The sequence below is a fragment of the Stegostoma tigrinum genome, unplaced genomic scaffold, assembly GCF_030684315.1.
Source record: "Stegostoma tigrinum isolate sSteTig4 unplaced genomic scaffold, sSteTig4.hap1 scaffold_204, whole genome shotgun sequence".
Taxonomy (NCBI): Eukaryota; Metazoa; Chordata; class Chondrichthyes; order Orectolobiformes; family Stegostomatidae; genus Stegostoma; species Stegostoma tigrinum.
In genome coordinates this window covers 254,233-271,915 of record NW_026728142.1, presented here as the reverse complement: position 1 = coordinate 271,915, position 17,683 = coordinate 254,233, and the positions used below count along the sequence as shown (strand labels likewise).

The following is a 17,683-nucleotide window of genomic DNA, read 5'->3' as shown; positions in this document are numbered from 1 at the left end:
TCCTAGAGAAATATATAGAGAGCTAGGACATAAATTAGAAGGAAAGACCTCAATTGCAATAATCTCAGGATTACTTCCAGTGCCACTGGTAGCAAGATTAAAATTAGAAGTATAAACCAGATAAATACGTGGTACAGAAATTCTGTAGAAGATGAGGGAATAAGGTTCTAGAGACATTGGAAAGATGAAACTGGCACAAGGTGGTCAGTTACAACTGGGCAAGACAGAGACCAGTGATCTTGAGGGAGGTGGGGTTCAAAGGGGTTGGTGTGGAGTTTGCCAAGGCTTTTCAAGAGTGTTTATACAAGAGTTGCTGGGCTTTGGAAAGCCAGTGCAAATCCAGATCCTCTATCTAAGCCTGTCACCAATTTTCCAAGGCTCTGTATCCCTCTGCTCCCTGCCCATTCAGGTACCATCTAAACACATCTTAAATGACGCTACCGTGCCCACCTCTACCACCTCCGCTTGCAACACGTTCCAGGCACATACCACCCTCTGCAAAATGAACTTTGCATGCATATCTCCCTTGAACTTTCCCCTGTCATCTTGAAATCGTTACCCCTAGTAATTGAGTCCTCTACTCTGGGGAAAAGCTTCTTGCTATCCACCCTGTCTATACCTCTCATGATTTTCTAGACCTCAATCAGGACCCCCCTCAAACTCCGTATTTCTAATGCAAATAATCCTAATCTACTCAACCTCTCCTCATAGCTAGTGCCATCCATACAAGGTAACATCCTGGTGAACCTCCTCTGCACCATCTCCAAAGCATCCACATCCTTTTGGCAATGCGGCTAGCAGAACTGTATGCAGTATTCCAAATGTGGTCGAACCAAAGTCCTATACAATTGTAACATGTCCTGCCAACTCTTGTACTCAATACCCTGTCTGATGAATGAAAGCATGCCGTATACCTCCCTGACCACTCTATCGACCTGCGTTGCCATCTTCAGGTTACAGTGGACCTGAACTCTCAGATCTCTCTGTTCATCAATTTTCCCCAGGGCTTTTCCATTTACCGTATAGTTCGCTCTTGAATTGGATCTTCCAAAATGCATCACCTCACATTTGCCTGGATTGAACTCCATCTGCCATTTCTCCGCCCAACTCTCCAGTCTATCTATATTCTGCTGCACCCTCCAACAGCCCCCTTCACTATCTGCTACTCCACCAATGTTGGTGTCATCTGCAAACTTGCTAAGGTAGAAAGAAAAATAGAAACAAAAGATAAATAGAAGAAGCAAAATTGCAATGTGGAATAAAACAATAGGAAGGTTGGACCTACATGTAAAATGAAAAGAAAATGCCAAAATTAAAAATACTTTGTCTTAATATTTTGATAATTTGTAATAATGTACATCAGGCACCAGTACCAACAGATATAATAGGTGTTATACACTTGAGACTATAGAGATATGACTGATGGTTGACCAAGGATCAACTCAGAGGATATTCATTATTTAGAAACAGACAAAAAAAGTAAAGATACTTGGGTTCATGGATGAGTACAATATACGTTGTGGAAAATTTTTGTTTCCAAAGATCATAATATGAAATTTGTATGCACCAACATATGCAACACCAAGTGGCTGAAAATGTTGTTGGAAATTGGCCTTGAAATAATAGTGGTGATATAATACAGTCATAGAGTAATATGGCATAGAAACAGGCCCTCTGGCCCAAACTAGCCCATGCTGAATATGGTGCCCACTCAACTAGTTCCAACTGGCTGCCTTTGATCCATATCCCTCTCAATCCTCCCCATCCATGTACCTATCCAAATGTTCTTTTTCAAATGTTGCTATTGCACCTGCCTCAACTACTTTCTCTGGCAGCCCAATCCATATATGCACAACTCTCTGCATGAAGAAGTTACCCTTCAGTCCTTCTTAAATTTTTACCTCTCACCTTAAACCTATGCCATCTAGTTTCCAATTCCCCATCCTGGGAAAAAGACTATATGCATTCATCCCATGTACGCCCCTCACAATCTTATGCGCCTCAATAGGCCACCTCTTACTCTACTATATTCCAAGGAGTAAAGTCTTATCCTTACCAACATCTCCCTGTAACTCATTCTAGATAGTAAGACCTTCTGATGCTGGAGTCTGAGATAGCGCAGTGTAGAGTTGGAGGAACACAGCAGACCAGGCACCATCAGAGTAGCAGAAAAGCTAATGTATCCAGTTGGGATTTCTAAAGAATGGTCCCGACTAGAAATGTCAGCTTTCCTGCTCCTCTGATGCTGCCTGGACTGCTGTGTTCCTCCAGCTCCACACTGTGTTATCACTGTAACTCAGGCCTGCCAGTCCTGGCAACATCCTTGTAAATCTTCTTCGCTCACTTTCTAGTGTAACTATGTCTTTCCCATAACAGGATGACCATAATGGAAGACATTACAGCTGAAATTAATTGTACACCATAACTATAATCATGGGTGGCTTTTATCGCATGTAGATTGGACAAACCAAACGAGTGATTGAATTATGGAGGTGGATTTTTCTGTACACTGGGCATGTGATGGTTCTTTTTTAAACAATGCATTGAGGAAACAACTGGAGCATGCGCTTTTCTGAACTTCATAAAGTGCATAATGAGAAAATATACAGACTTGTGTGTGGGTTCCTGAGTGAAGACCGTCTGTAATATGATGGAACACGTTGTTAAGATAAAGTGTGAAATATTTGAATCCAAATCCACCAGACTGAATCTAATAAAATGAAATATTAGGCTAAAAGCCGATAATTGGCAAGGACAAATTGGAGACTCTTTTAACAAGTGTCTGACCCACCTTCCCAGCTCTCCAAATACCATTTCAATGTTTCGTTGTTCTGTGCACATGCTCACAGCAGAATTTTTAAATGACACAATGAGAATGACATGTGCAAGCACGCTTCCAAAAATGCACATTAGCTTGTTGCCCCACAATTCTGGTGTCAGCAGGAAATAAGGATAGCATTAGATTGGCTAAAAACAGCATCATGTGTGAGGATTGGAGCCATTTTGAAATCCAGCGATTAAAAAGGTTGAATGTAAAATTACAGACTGTATGATAAATGACCCTAAATGCTTCAATAAATATGTACAGTTGAAAAAAATGACTAATGAAGACAAATCCAAGACATCTGCAGTTAGAAGTCAGGGGAATTATAATGGGATCAAAGAAATTGCAGAAGAATGGAACATATTGTGTTGATTCTGCCTTCAGAAAAGAGGACACAACTAAATTCCTCAAAATGTTATAGAGAAAATGGAACCAGAGAGTAGGTGGAATTGAAGGTTAACAGACATGAATGCTTAGGATGCATCAGATAGATATTTGTCTTGTCTGATCTTATGTTTATCTACACTATTAGAGTGAATAATATTTTAGGAAAACAAAGTGTTGAGCTGGATGAACGCAGCATGTCGGGCAGCATCTTAGGAGCACAAAAGCTGATGTTTCGGGCCTGGGCCCTTCAAAATTTGGCATGCTGTCACCATTAAAGGTCTAAATTACACTGGTAAGGATCCATCTCTGTTGGATATCTTGCCTTCACCCCTCCATCTTCTTTTTCTACTTTGCAACATTGATTAAAACCTACTTTTTTTTTAATCAAGCTTTTAGTCATCTTACTTCTTTGCGCCTGGAACACCATTCTGACAGCAGTGCTGGAGTATAAATGTTGCATATACATTTTGGAATGCACATTTGAAACATCTAATTATTCAAAATAGATCTTTATTCTTAATGACATTTTGTTAAGGGACTCACCATGATAGTTTTTGTCTCCTGGAAATTGTTTTCTGGATTTAGTGTAAACAGTGCTGTCTCCGAACATTTCTTCCTTTTGATTATGTCCCAGCAATACACTTGAAAGTGAACAACGTCTTTGACATCATGCAATTGAATAGTGACACTTTCCTCTACCCCAATGTGAATGATATTCGGGGCAGTAATCAGGTAGCTAAAATGAAAGCCAAAATACATCAAAATAATCACTATTCTCCCAGTAACCTTCTCACAAACCCCCACCTCCTGGAATTCTCTCCAGTCCAATATCCCACCACCATATTTTCGCTCCTACCTTTTTGTCTACCTCAATTTTAATCTCTCCAGGACTGACAACTCTTAACGCTGATAGTCCAAAGCTAAGTCTCATTACCATCAGTTATTTCTTAAAATTGATGCATTGAATCGACCTTTTGGTCACATGCCCTAATATTTCATAACAGGCTCGTTGTCAAATAACATTCATTGATCAACACTGTGAAGCACACTGGGGCATTTCAATTCATTCAATAATAAATACATATTATTGTTGAAGTCAGTTGAAGTAGGCATGTGCTTTGTTTGCTGATCCCTGACATTCTTTTGAAATTTTTGAACCAAATGAGATTTTCATTTCAGTGTTGCTGTTAATGATTTTCTTATTTTTTTGTGGTATTAATAGATAATACAGCAATCTATCTTTCTTTTCCTAAAGTAAAAACGAGGCATCTCCTTGGAACCTAGCAAGTAACTTCTTATTGATGTGTTCAGTATATTAGTGATGCTCAGATTCATTTAGGATAGCATTATTTGGATGAGTAAGTAAACAACTTTGATTCAGTATCTTCATTTTCTCCTTTAACATAAAATCAGATGGATGTCCAGCTGGCATCTGTCCATGTAAATATCTGTAATAATAAGCATAACATAGTCCAAGTGAAGATGAAATCCTACCTTCACATTAAAAATACTCTCTAACTGTTGTTATGCATGGAGAGGCAATGGCTTAGTGGTATTATTACTGGACTATGAATCCAAATCCCTGGGTAATAATCTGGGGATCCATGTTCAAATCTTGCCATGGTGGAATTTGAATTCAGATATTTTATTAGAATACAAATTAATAATCTAATGATGACTATGTACTATAGTCGATTGTCAGAAAAACCCATCTGATTCACTAATGCCCTTTAGGGGAAAAAATTTCCATCCTTACCTGGTCTGAATTACATGTGACTCCAGACTCACAACAATGTGGTTGACTCTCAACTGCCCTCTGGGCGATTAGGGATGGACAATAAATGCTGCCTAGCCAATGATGCCTTCATCCCATTGAAAGAATAAAATAAAAGGACAAACTTCATACAGATCTAACAACACAAGACTGGGCATTCATGAGGTGCTGTGGAGTACTAACCGCAGCAGAATTGTAATCCAAGCACAATCTGCAACCTCATGGCCTGGCATATCTCCCACTCAAACATTACCATCAAGCCAGGGGATCAACCCTGATTCAATGAATAGTGCAGGAGGGCATGCCAGGAGCAGCACCAGGCATATCTTAAAATGAGGTGACAACCTGGTGAAAGTACCAAATTGCTTGCATGTCAAACAGCCAAAACATCAAGTAATGGACCAAGCTAAGTGATACAACAGCCAATGGATCTGATCTAAACTCTGCAGTCCTGCCACATCAAGTCGTGAGTGCTGGTGGACAATTAAACAACTCATTAGAGGAGATGGCTGCACAAATATCCCCATCCTCAATGATGGAAGAGCCCAGCACATCAGTTCAAAAGATAAGACTGAAACATTCATAGCAATCTTCAGTCAGAAGTGCCAAGTCGATGATCTATCTCGGCCTCCTCCTATGGTTCCCAGCATCACATATTATCAGTCTTCAGCCAATTCGATTCACTCCATGTGTTGGAAGCACTGGGTGCTGCAAAGGCTATGGGTCCAGACAACATTCCGACAATTGTGCTGATGACTTGTGGCCTAGAACTTGCCATTCCCCTTGACAAATTGCTCCAGCACAGTTACAAAACTGGCATCCACCCAGCAACGTGGAAATTTTCCCACCTATGTCCTTTACACAAAAAGCAGAACAAATCCACCCCAGTCAATTACTGCCCATCAGCCCACCCTCCATCATTAGTAGTTATGGAAGGTGTCATTAAAAGTGTCAACAAGCAGATCTGCTTAGCAATAACCTGCTCAGTGATGCCTGATTGGGCTCTACAAGGGTCACTCAGCTCCTGACCTCATTACAGCCTTGTTCAAACAAGGACAAAAGAGCTGAATTCCTGTGGTGAGGTGAGAGTGATAGCCCTTGAAATCAAGGCTGCATTAGACAAGTGTAACATCAAGGAACACTTGTAAAACTGAAATCAATGGGTAACGGGGGCAAAGCCATCTGGTTACAGTCATATCTGCTACATAGGAAAGTGGTTGCAGTTGTCAGAGATCAGTCATTTCAGCTCCAGGACATCTTTACAGGATTTGCTCAGGGTAGTGTCCTGGGCACAACCATCGTTATCTGCTTCATCAATGACTTTCCCTCCATCATAAGGTCAAAAGTAGGGATGTTCACTAACCATTGCACAATATTCAGCACCATTCATGACCCATCAGATACTGAAGCAATCCATGTTCAAATGCAACAAGAGTTGGAAAATATCCAGGCTTGGTGTGACAAGTGGCAAGTAATATTCATGCCACATGAATACCAGGATATGACTATCTCCAATCACTGCACCTTGACATTCAATGGTATGACCATCACTCAATCCCCCACTATCTAAGGTTGTTACCTTGGGATTACTATTGACCAGAAACTCAACTATGCTCATCACATGAGTGGCACGGTGGCTCAGTGGTTCGCACTGCAGCCTCACAGTGCCAGGGACCCAGGTTCGATTCCAGCCTCGGGTAACTGTCTGTGTGGAGTTTGCACATTCTCCCCGTATCTGCATGGGTTTCCTCCAGGTGCTCCGGTTTCCTCCCACAGTCCAAAGATGTGCAGGCTAGGTGGATTGGCCATGCTAAATTGCCCGTAGTGTTCAGGGGTGTGTGTGGGTTAAAGGGGGATGGGTCTGGGTGGGATGCTGCAAGGGGCGGTGTGGACTTGTTGGGCCGAAGGACCTGTTTCCACACTGTAGGGGATCTAATCTAATCTAAACATAGACAATGGCTACAAGAGCAAGTCAGAGGCTAAGAATATTGTGGCAAGTAACTCACCTTCTGACTCGCATGAGTCTGTCCATCATCTACTAAGCACAAGTCAGCAGTGTGATGGAATACTCCCCACTTGCCTAGATGCGTGCAGCTCCAATAACACTCAAGAAGCTTGACACTATCCAGGACAAAGCAGCCTGAGTGATTTGCACCATTTTCCCAAGCATCCACTCTCATAGCCATTGTTGCTCAGTAGCGGCAGTGTGTACTATCTACAAGGTACACTGCAGAAATTAATTAAAGTTTGCCAGACAGTACCTTCCAAACCCACGACTGCTTCCATCTCATAGCATAAGGGCAACAGATGCATGGGAGCACCATCAATTTCAAAGTCCCCTCCAAGCCATTCACCATCCTCACTTGGAAATATATCACCATTCCTTCACTGTCAATGGGTCAAAATTCTGGAATTCCTTCCCTCATGGCATTGTAGATCAGGTGTACTACACCCACAGCAGGTGGACTACCTTGGTTCAAGAAGGCAGTTCACCAGAACCCTCTCGTGGGCAACTATGAGGGTGGCAAGGTGGCTCAGTGGTTAGCACTGCAGCCTCACAATGCAAGGGACCTGGGTTCAATTCCAGCCTCGAGCAACTGTCTGTGCGGAGTTCGCACGTTCTCCCCATGTCTGTGTGGGTTTCCTCCGGGTGCTCCGGTTTCCTCCCACAGTCCAAAGATGTGCAGGCTAGGTGGATTGGCCATAAATTGCCCGTAGTGTTCAGGCGTGTGTGGGTTATAAGGGGATGGGTCGGGGTGGGATGGTCCAAGGGGCAGTGTGGAGTTGTTGAGCCGAAGGGTCTGTTTCCACACTGTAGAGAATCTAATCTAATCTAATCTAGGAACAGACAATAAAAATGTTGGCCAGCCAATGATGCCCACCTCCCACAATGAATACACAAGACCTATGTAGGAAAATACATCTATATTAACTCGTTCTAAATTTTCCAGGTAATCTCACAGGTTACTCCAGTTAACAAAAATCAGCCAAGATGAGCAAACAGTGAAAAAGAGGCATCTATTTGAGACAATGAGCTGACAATACCTCTCTGGTTCGACAGATATTATTACTGTGCAGGATTCAGTGAAGCATTTATGAATTCATTGCCACCAATTGCACCTCATAGCTGACTTGTGCAAGGGCTAATTCTCCATATCAGGAACTTTTAATGTTAGGATTGCTATTCTGTTGCCATAGCCATAGTTATAATATGCTCTCAACATGATTTTAGCTTGAGGGAAAACAAAACAGTGGGAAATTCTGAAATGTATTCATAGGAAATATTATTTGTATGTAATTCCTACTGGACCTCAATCACTAATATTGTATGGAATAAATGTATAGGCTAACAGTTCCGTTATGACTTCCTTGTCTCCCATATAGAAAGACAGTGGGCAATTCAGGAGAGGACAGAAATGATATCGGGTAAAGGCACGGGAAGATTCAATTTGTAGACAAAATTGTTACTATAGGCTGGATCTTGTTTTAGTTTTGTATTCTGGGTAATCAGTGCGAGGAAATCATTTTTAACCATGGAATAAACTTTAACAGATGCAATGACTAAAAATGATTACTTTCTATTAATCCTCCGATTTACACTGTTCATAGACTTTTTAACGTTTGACGCACACAATGCTTAGAAGACATGCAGCTCCCAATCAGCCGACTAACATTTTCTGTAATATTTCTGAGTTGTACCCAAAGCAATAAACTTGCCTAGCAGTTTCCAGATGTGTATAACCAGGAATAGAAATTACATTACTGTACTTACGATGGTGCTCGCTCAGTTGCTGATGCAACCACGTAAAGACATAAGAGTAGAAGTAACATTTTGATGGCTAACATGGAAAGCAGACTTTCAGCGAAACTGGTAGACAATTCTAGATCTATCAATAAATTTAACTGGAAAGATCTAAGTCACTCCTCTGGGTAAATATGGACTGTCAATAATATCGATTGACAATTAATTATTCACTTCATATGATCCTGTTTGGCATCTGAATGACATTGCCTTTCTGTCAATTGAAAGGAAAAGTTAGACAAATATAAAGCAGATTCAAAACAAGTTGGAAGATTAGACGAAATGGATTTGGGAGGCGTATATGTATCACAAGATTCCCATTGAGGATTGTTATATGCTGTAATTATGAACGATAGAAACAGAAAGAGACCATTCAGCCCATCAAGTCAACACCCACCGAAGAACATCCCACCCATTCCCCATAACCCCACAAATGCTCTTACCATGGCTGATTCTCCAAACCTGCACATCTTCAGACTGCAGAAAGAAACTATTGCACTTGGTGGTACCTACTCATGTAGAGACAGAAGGTGCAAACTACACACAGGCAGTCACCCAAGGCTAGGATTGAACCCAGGTCCCTGATGCTGTGAGGCAACAGTGCCAACCATTTGTGACACCAAGCAGCTATAAACAAACACTGCTTCACTTTCAATGCAAATACTTCAAGAGAAATAGAAGGAAAGGGCTCAAGAGAGAAGAATGAAAACTGCAAAACAATGAATATTAAAGGACAAATGTAATATGAGAGGGTGCAGAGATATCCGATGATATTCTCTGGACTGGAGAGTTTTTGTCATAAAGTGTGGTAGGATAGACTGGGGTTATTTTCCTTGTAGCAAAGAAAAAGAAGGGGGAGCATGATTCAGATATATAAAGTTATGAGGGACATAGACAGGAAGAAACATTTGCACATGGTTGCAGGGTCCGTTAACAGGAAGTAAAGATTTAAGGAACCCATAGGTGTAACGTTGATGTGAGAGAGAAAAGATCACCCAGAGGATGGTGGGAATCTGGAACTCACTGCCTATAAAGGTGGTTGAGACAGAAACTCTCACAACATTTACTAAGTATGTAGATACACAGTTGATGCCAAAACATACAAGGCTTTAAGTAAAGTGCTGGCACCTGGTATTAGTTAGTAGTTAGGTGGTTATTCTTGACTGGCACAGACTTGATAGAATGAAGTGCACTTTTCTGTGCTGTTGCTGTCTATGAATCAATGACTGAGTATGTACGACACTTTGTCTAGCCAGGAATATATATGCGTTGATATGTAAGTTCACAGATGACAGCAAAATTTGTGATACAGTAAGTAATGAAATAGAAAGCCTTAGTTTGCAGTATGTTATAAGTGGGCTGGTCAGTAGGGTGGAACAGTAACAAATGGAATTTAAGCCAGAAAAATATGGATGTGGAATTTTAAAAGGAATAACAAATCAAGGAGTTACATGATGAATATTAAGATATTAAGAATAACTGAGGATCAGAGGTACCTCATTGTGTTTGTCATTTGATCACTGAAAGCACAGGAAAGGTTGATAAAGAAGACGTATTGCGTACTGGTGATTATTATCAAAGGTTTTAATAACAAAGAAAGAATGTTATCATGCTGCTTGATAAGATGGTAGAGTTCTGCCATGGCTGCTGTATTGCATGCAAATCTTGTCATTGAACTTTTGGAAGAACGTGAACATTTTAGAGGAGTTTACAGAGTAGATTTACCAAGATGTTGCCAACATACAGAAAGATTCAGACAGTTTAGGAGAGTGGTCCAGGTAAAAGCTGATGAAATTCAATCTGATTAAATGTGAGGTTTTGCACTTTGGAAAAAAGAATACAGGCATAGACTATTTCCTGAATGGTGAGAAAATTTGTAAAGCAGAAGTACAAAGGGATCTGGGAGTGTTGGTCCAGGATTCTCTAAAGGTTAACTTGCAGGTACAGTCCGTAATTAAGAAAGCTAATGTAATGTGGTCATTTATCTCAAGAGGGTTGGAATATGAAAGCAGCGATGTGCTTCTGAGGCTTTATAAAGGTCCATTTAGGCCCCATTTAAAATACCGTGTCCAATTTTGGGCCCCACACCTCAGGAAGGACATACTAGCCCTGGAGCGTGTCCAGCGGAGATTCACACGGATGATCCCTGGAATGGTAAGTTCAACGTATGATGAACGGCTAAGGATCCTGGGATTGTACTCATTAGAGTTTAGAAGGTTGAGGGGAGATCTAATAGAAACTTACAAGATAATGTATGGTTTAGAAGGAGTGGACGCCAGGAAGTTGTTTCCGTTAGGCGGAGAGACTAGGACCCGTGGGCACAGCCTTAAAATTAGAGGGGGTAAATTTAAAACTGAAGTGAGATGACATTTCTTTAGCCAGAGAGTGGTGGGCTTGTGGAATTCGTTGCCACGGAGTGCAGTGGAGGCCGGGATGTTGGATGCCTTCAAGGCAGAGATTGACAGACTCTTGATCTCAGAAGGAATCAAAGGCTATGGGAAGAGTGCAGGGAAGTGGAGTTGAAATGCCCATCAGCCACGATTTAAATGGCGGAGTGGACTTGATAGGTCGAATGGCCTTACTTCCACTGCTATGTCTTATGGTCTAACATAATATTTAAGAACTATTTCAATGAATACTTGAAAGGCAGCGGCATAGAACCCTATGGGCCGTGTGTTAGAATATTAAATTGGAATACATATGTGCTTCGTGACATGATGGGACCAAGGGCCACGTGTCATGCCATAAAAGTCCATGATTGCATGTGTGTCCTAACAGGAGATGGGAAATAAAATTGTCCGAGACACTGCAGAATTTAAATAAATAACAGGTTATTTCAATGATCCACATAGATGTAGAGCTACTATTTATTTTTCTGGTTAGAAATCTAAGTCTAGAAATAAGGGTTATTTTTCTCTAGTTGAGGATCCAAATAGTTAGGATGGAAGTACAGATCCATTTCTTGGAATGATGCAAACCTTTGACATCTAACAGTAGTTAATTTCAAAGTTTCAGCTATCTACTAAAGTGAGGTTGGAACAGTGAAGGATGTAAGGTTTTGGTAAAATAGAAACATAACAGTAGCTAAGAAGATCAACCATCCCTTGAATGGCATAGAAGTCTTGATTAGCAGGTTGCAATTTCTTCCCTACTTTATTCTGAAAAACTGATATCACATAAGATTCTGATTTCCTGAGTCACAAAGTCCTTTATAAACATTGAACTTGTTTATCAGATTTTGTCATGGTTAGGCTCCAGACACACATTTTATCTATGACTGTACCTAACCAGGTTAATGTCTGCGCTTTTTGGTGGAAGTTCACATAACTCAATTTGTGTTTTTAAAAACAAAAATCACACAACTCTTTGCACTGGTAAAATGGAAACGCCAATGAGAGCAGCAAAGGATTCATGACTGGACATTAACAAAATGTGAACTTGATCCATCCTCACTTTCTGAAGCTGTGTAGCCATAGAATATTTCCACAAAACAAAATAATCAGCATTTCTTCTCAGTCCAAGGTTAGATGTTGTTAATCAGTAGCCAGGTAATTGCAGGAATGTGCACAAACACTGTGTCTGGCTCGATGTAAATCCTCAGTTGGGAAGTGAAACCTGCGCTGTCTCTTGACTGCCAGATGAACTCGGATTTACCAGAAATAGTCAGGTGATTTCTCTAAAGCATCCAACATTTTATTTATTTGCAAACATCAATAATTCATCAGTCCTATCATCTGAATGTCTCCTCTAAATAAACTTACAGCTGTTTTGGGGACACCGAAAGCCACATTGGCTAACTAAATATAAATCAAAAGAACTGTGGATGCTGTAAATCAGGAGCAAAAACAAAAGTTGCTGGAAAAGCTCAGCAGGTTTGGCAGCATCTGTGAAGGAGAAGACAGAGTTAACATTTTGGGTCCGGTGAGCCGACGTTCTGTGGAAGGGTTAACCCTTCTATCATCAACTCTGTCTTCTCCTTCACAGATGCTGCCAGACCTGCTGAGCTTTTCCAGCAACTTTATTTTTGTTCCTAATTTACAGCATCGCAGTTCTTTGTTTTTTTTTCCCAGACAGACATGCACGCCACTAACCTTGATTGACTATTGAATGGGTTGTTGATGAGACAATGCTGCAAGGTTTCGGGTGGTACAAAAAATCTGAATCTCAGTTGAACGGTTTTTGAGACAGCTCATCTCCTACAGTTAGCTCAGTCAATAGAGGAAATTACCATATTCAACACTGTCTTTTCTTGTCTGTGAAGGAATAATCAGGGTTAAGTTTCAAGTCCAGTGACCCTTGCCTTTTCAAACACGCCTTCCTAAGAAGAAAACTCAGTTTAAATTGTATCAGAGATAATGGGAAGTGCAGATGCTGGAGAATCCAAGATAACAAAGTGTGGAGCTGGATGAACACAGCAGGCCAAGCAGCATCTCAGGAGCACAAAAGCTGACGTTTCGGGCCTAGACCCTTCATCAGAGAGGGGGATGGGGAGAGGGTTCTGGAATAAATAGGGAGAGAGGGGGAGGCGGACCAAAGATGGAGAGAAAAGAAGATTGGTGGAGAGGAGCATATACGTGGCGACGTAGGGAGGGGATAGGTCAGTCCAGGGAAGACGGACAGTTCAAGGAGGTGGGATGAGGTTAGTAGGTAGGAAATGGAGGTGCGGCTTGAGATGGGAGGAAAGGATGGGTGAGAGGAAGAACAGGTTAGGGAGGCAGAGACAGGCTGGGCTGGTTTTGGGAATCAGTGGGAACCCTTCACCCGCCTCCAACACTAGTCCTCCTCCTGGACACCACCCCCAGGCCTCCTACCCTCCCTCGACCTCTTTATCTCCAACTGCCATCGAGACATTAACCGCCTCAACCTCTCCACCCCTCTCACCCACTCCAACCTCTCCCCCGCAGAACGGGCAGCCCTCCGCTCCCACCACAACCTCACTATCAAACCCACAGACAAGGGTGGCGCACTGACCTCTACATCGCCGAGGCCAAACGCCAACTCTCCGACACCTCATCCTACAACATCCTTGATCATGACCCCACCCCTGAGCACAAAACCATTATCTCCAACACCCCATGACCTCATCACCTCAGGGGACCTCGTACCCACAGCCTCCAACCTCATTGTTCCCCAACCCCGCAGGGCCCGTTTCTATCTCCTTCCCAAACTCCAAGTGTGTGTGTGAGTGAGAGAGAGTCCAAGTGTGTGTGTGTGTGTGAGAGAGAGAGAGAGAGTCAAAGTGTGTGTGAGAGAGAGAGTTTGAGAGATAGGGAGAGAGACAGTGTGAGAGAGACAGTGGAAAGTCAGAGTGTGAGAGAGTGTCAGAGTGTGCGTAAGAAAGAGAATCAGATTCTGAGAGAGTGAGTCAAGTGTCTGTGAGAGTCAGAATGTGAGAGAATGAGGAGATGGTGTGAGAGAAAGTCAGAGAGCGAGAGAGTTAGTATGTGAGAGTGAGACTTGGAGAGAGTGAATGTGAGAGACTCAGTCAAAGTGTGTGTGTGTGAGAAATTTAGAGAGAGTGAGACAGAGTGCGAGAAGGAGAGATACAGTCAGTGTGTGTAAGAAAGCCAGTGAGTAAGATTCAGAATCAGAATGTGATAGAGAGTGAGAGGGGGATTCAGGCTTTGAGAGAGAACGTCAGTGCGCGCGAGAGCGAGAGAGGCAGAGTGTGTGAGAGAGATTCAGTGTGAGCGTGAAAAAAAAAAACAGCTGAGATAGAGAGAGTCAGTGAGAGAATGGGAGAGACAGAGTGTGAGAGAGTGTGTGAGAGACAGACAGGTGTGTTTGAGAAAGTCAGACAGCATGAGAAAGAGTATCCGATTTGTGATAGAGAAAAGGAGTGAGAGAGTGTGATGAGAGAGAGTCAGAAGGTGAGAGTCAGATTCTGAGAGAGTAAGCGTGAGAGAGTCTGAGAGAGACAAAGTGTGTGTGAGAGTTTCAGAGTGTGTGGGTGAGGGTTTCAGGCTTTGAGAGAGTGTGAGAAAGAGTGTCAGAGTGCGAGTCCGAGATTGAAAGGGTGAATGTGAGAGACTCAGTCAAGGTGTGCATGAGAGACATTTAGAGAGAGCGAGTGCGACAGTGTGCGAGAGAGTGAGTGTCAGACTGAGAGGTAGCGTGTGTGTGAAAGAGAGTCAGTGTATGTGTGTGTGAGAGAGAGAGAGAGAGATCGTGAGAGAGAGTGAGTCTTAATGTGTTGGACTCAGTGTGTGTTTGAGAAGTGTGTGTTTCAGAGATTGTGAGAGAGAGAGAGTCAGAAGGTGAGAACCAGGGTCAGAGAGAGTGCAAGCATGAGAGAGTCAGAGGGAATCAAAATGTGTGTAAGAGGTTTAGAGTACGAGAGAGAGAGAAATAGTGCAAGAGTGAGATGGAGAGAATGAGTCACTGGGTGAGAGTCAGCATGATTAACAGTATGCGAAGGCTGGTTCTTTTTGCAATTTTGTATGTTCAAATTGAAACAAAGTAGATGTAAGCTGGTATGTCATAATGACTGCTTATTTTGTGCAAATGCCACCTATAGAGACAGCCTAATACCGCAAACCTGCCTTTCTTGAAGAAGCAGGTTTAAAAGCCCAAAAAGGAGCACCAACGAGAAAAATAAAGGGAAACTGAGGCGGAAAGGAAAAGCAAAGGAAAGCAAAACTAGTAAAAGCAATTAATAAACAATGCATTCAAAAACAAATCAAATACATTCAAAAGGAATGAAAGATAATTAATTATGGTCTGGACAGCCTATGCTGCCATCGTATAAGGGGATCAGGGCTGCAAACTAAATATCCAAGATTACATCATGTCCAATTGAAAGGACAGGCCGATGGGCAGATGGGTTGGGGCTGTGTTCTTTGTTAAAAATCTAATTAAATTGATAGCAAGAAATGATATAGAGTCAAAAAGCAGAGAATATGTGTGGGTAGAGTTGAGGAACTACAAAAAAAAGAGGCTGCTGGGAGTTAGTTTCAATCTTCCCATCAAAATGTGGGACAGAAAATGAGTCAGGTGATAGAAAAGACATGTCAGAAAGGCACAATGTCAATAATCATGGTGTACTTCAAGATGCAAATAGACGAGGTAAAGCAGGTTGGTAGTGAATCTGAAGAGAAGGAATCCAACCAATGTCTATGAGATTTTTTTTGAAGTAGCATGAGGTACAGCCCATGAGGAAACAGGCAGTTCTGGATTTGGTGATGTGTAATGAGGCAAACTTAATTAGGGAGCTTAAGGTGAAGAAACCTTAATGGGGCACTGAGCATATTATGATGGAACTCACCTGGCGGTTTGATCAGGAGAAAATTGAATAAAATGTAATGGTGTTACTGTTGAGTAAGTATAACTAAATGCATGAGGGAGGATCTAGCCACATTTCGTTGGAAGGGAAGACAATGGAACAGCAATGGCAGTGGTTTCTGGAGATAATTCAAGAGGCACAGCAGTCCTTTATCTCAAGAGGGTTGGAATATAAAACCAGTGATGTGCTTCTGAGGCTTTATAAAGTTCTAGTTAGGCCCCATTTAGAATACTGTGTACAATTTTGGGCCCCACACCTCAGAAAGGACATACTGGCCGTGGAGCGTGTCCAGCGGAGATTCACACGGATGATCCCTGGATTGGTAGGTTTGACATATGGTGAATGCCTAAGGATCCTGGGATTGTACTCATTAGAGTTTAGAAGGTTGAGGGGAGATCGAATAGAATCTTACAACATAATGTGTGGTTCAGAAGGGGTGGACGCTAGGAAGTTGTTCTGGATGTAAGATTGCTCACTGAGCTGGAAGGTTCGTTTTCAGCGGTTTCATCACCCTTCTAGGTAACATCATCAGTGAGCCTCTGGTGAAGCGCTGGTGTTATGTCCCGCTTTCTAGTTCAGTGTTTAGGTTTCCTTGGATTAGTGATGTCATTTCCTGCATTGGTGATGTCATTTCTTGTTCTTTTCTCAGAGGGTGGTGGATTGATTTGGAGCCACAAAACAAGATGGCCCACTATCACTAGTATCCTTACATACAGGTGAGAAAGGACATCACTTTGATTGGGACAACACATCCATCCTTGGACAAGCCAAACAGAGACACGCACGAGAATTCCGAGAAGCATGGCATTCCAATCGGAAATCCGTCAACAAACATATGGATGTGGAGCCAATCTACCACCTCAGCGAGCAAACACATCCAGAAAAGACGTTGTTAACCTGGAAAGGGTTCAGAAAAGATTTGCAAGGATGTTGTTAGGGTTGGGGGGGGTTTCCGCTATGAGGGGAGGCTGAATAGGCTGGGGCTATTTATATTGGAGCATTGGAGACTGAGGGGTGACCTTACAGAAGTTTATGAAATCATGAGGGGCAAGGCTTGGGTGAATAGCCAAGGTCCTTTTTCCTAGGGTAGGGGTGTCCAAAGTACATAGGTCCCATTTATATATTTACCCTGATAATAAAATGTGAGGCTGGATGAACACAGCAGGCCAAGCAGCATCTCAGGAGCACAAAAGCTGACGTTTCGGGATGAAGGGTCTAGGCCCGAAACGTCAGCTTTTGTGCTCCTGAGATGCTGCTTGGCCTGCTGTGTTCATCCAGCCTCACATTTTATTATCTTGGAATCTCCAGCATCTGCAGTTCCCATTATCTCTGATATATATTTACCCTCTCACCTTAAACCTAAGCGGCAATATTTTCACACTGAGTGTAGTCTGTGTATAGAAATGAACTGCCAGAGGAGTGACAGAGGCGATCATAATCACAGTATTTAAAAGTCTCCTGGATGGACACATGAATAGGAAGGGTCTGCAGGGATATGGACTACATGCTGGAAAATGGAACTAGTCAGTTACGGTATCTGGTCGGCATGGAGGAGTTGGACTGCAGGGTCTGTTTCCCTGCTGTACAACTCTACGACTCTGTCTCTCTCTCTCC

At 42.3% G+C, this 17,683-nt stretch overlaps 2 protein-coding genes across 2 annotated transcripts in view; one reads left to right on the top strand and one right to left on the bottom strand.

The window, feature by feature from the left end:
• LOC125467360 (complement C4-A-like) overlaps positions 1–8,878 on the bottom strand; it is a gene marked incomplete at its 3' end in the record, with an annotated part of 173,948 nt that extends 165,070 nt beyond the window's left edge. Inside the window, exons 1-2 of the mRNA XM_059643735.1 lie at positions 8,758–8,878; positions 3,755–3,947 (exon numbers count right to left, since the gene is read on the bottom strand). Of these exons, the coding sequence (XP_059499718.1) occupies positions 3,755–3,947; positions 8,758–8,831 (267 nt within the window). The remainder of the gene's footprint in view (positions 1–3,754; positions 3,948–8,757) is intronic.
• An 8,469-nt stretch (positions 8,879–17,347) lies between these two features.
• The window catches only part of LOC132207918 (complement C3-like), a 250,276-nt gene continuing 249,940 nt past the window's right edge, over positions 17,348–17,683 (top strand). Inside the window, exon 1 of the mRNA XM_059643736.1 lies at positions 17,348–17,683. This exon is cut by the window's right edge and continues 750 nt beyond it. The gene's annotated coding sequence lies outside the window, so the exon portion shown is untranslated.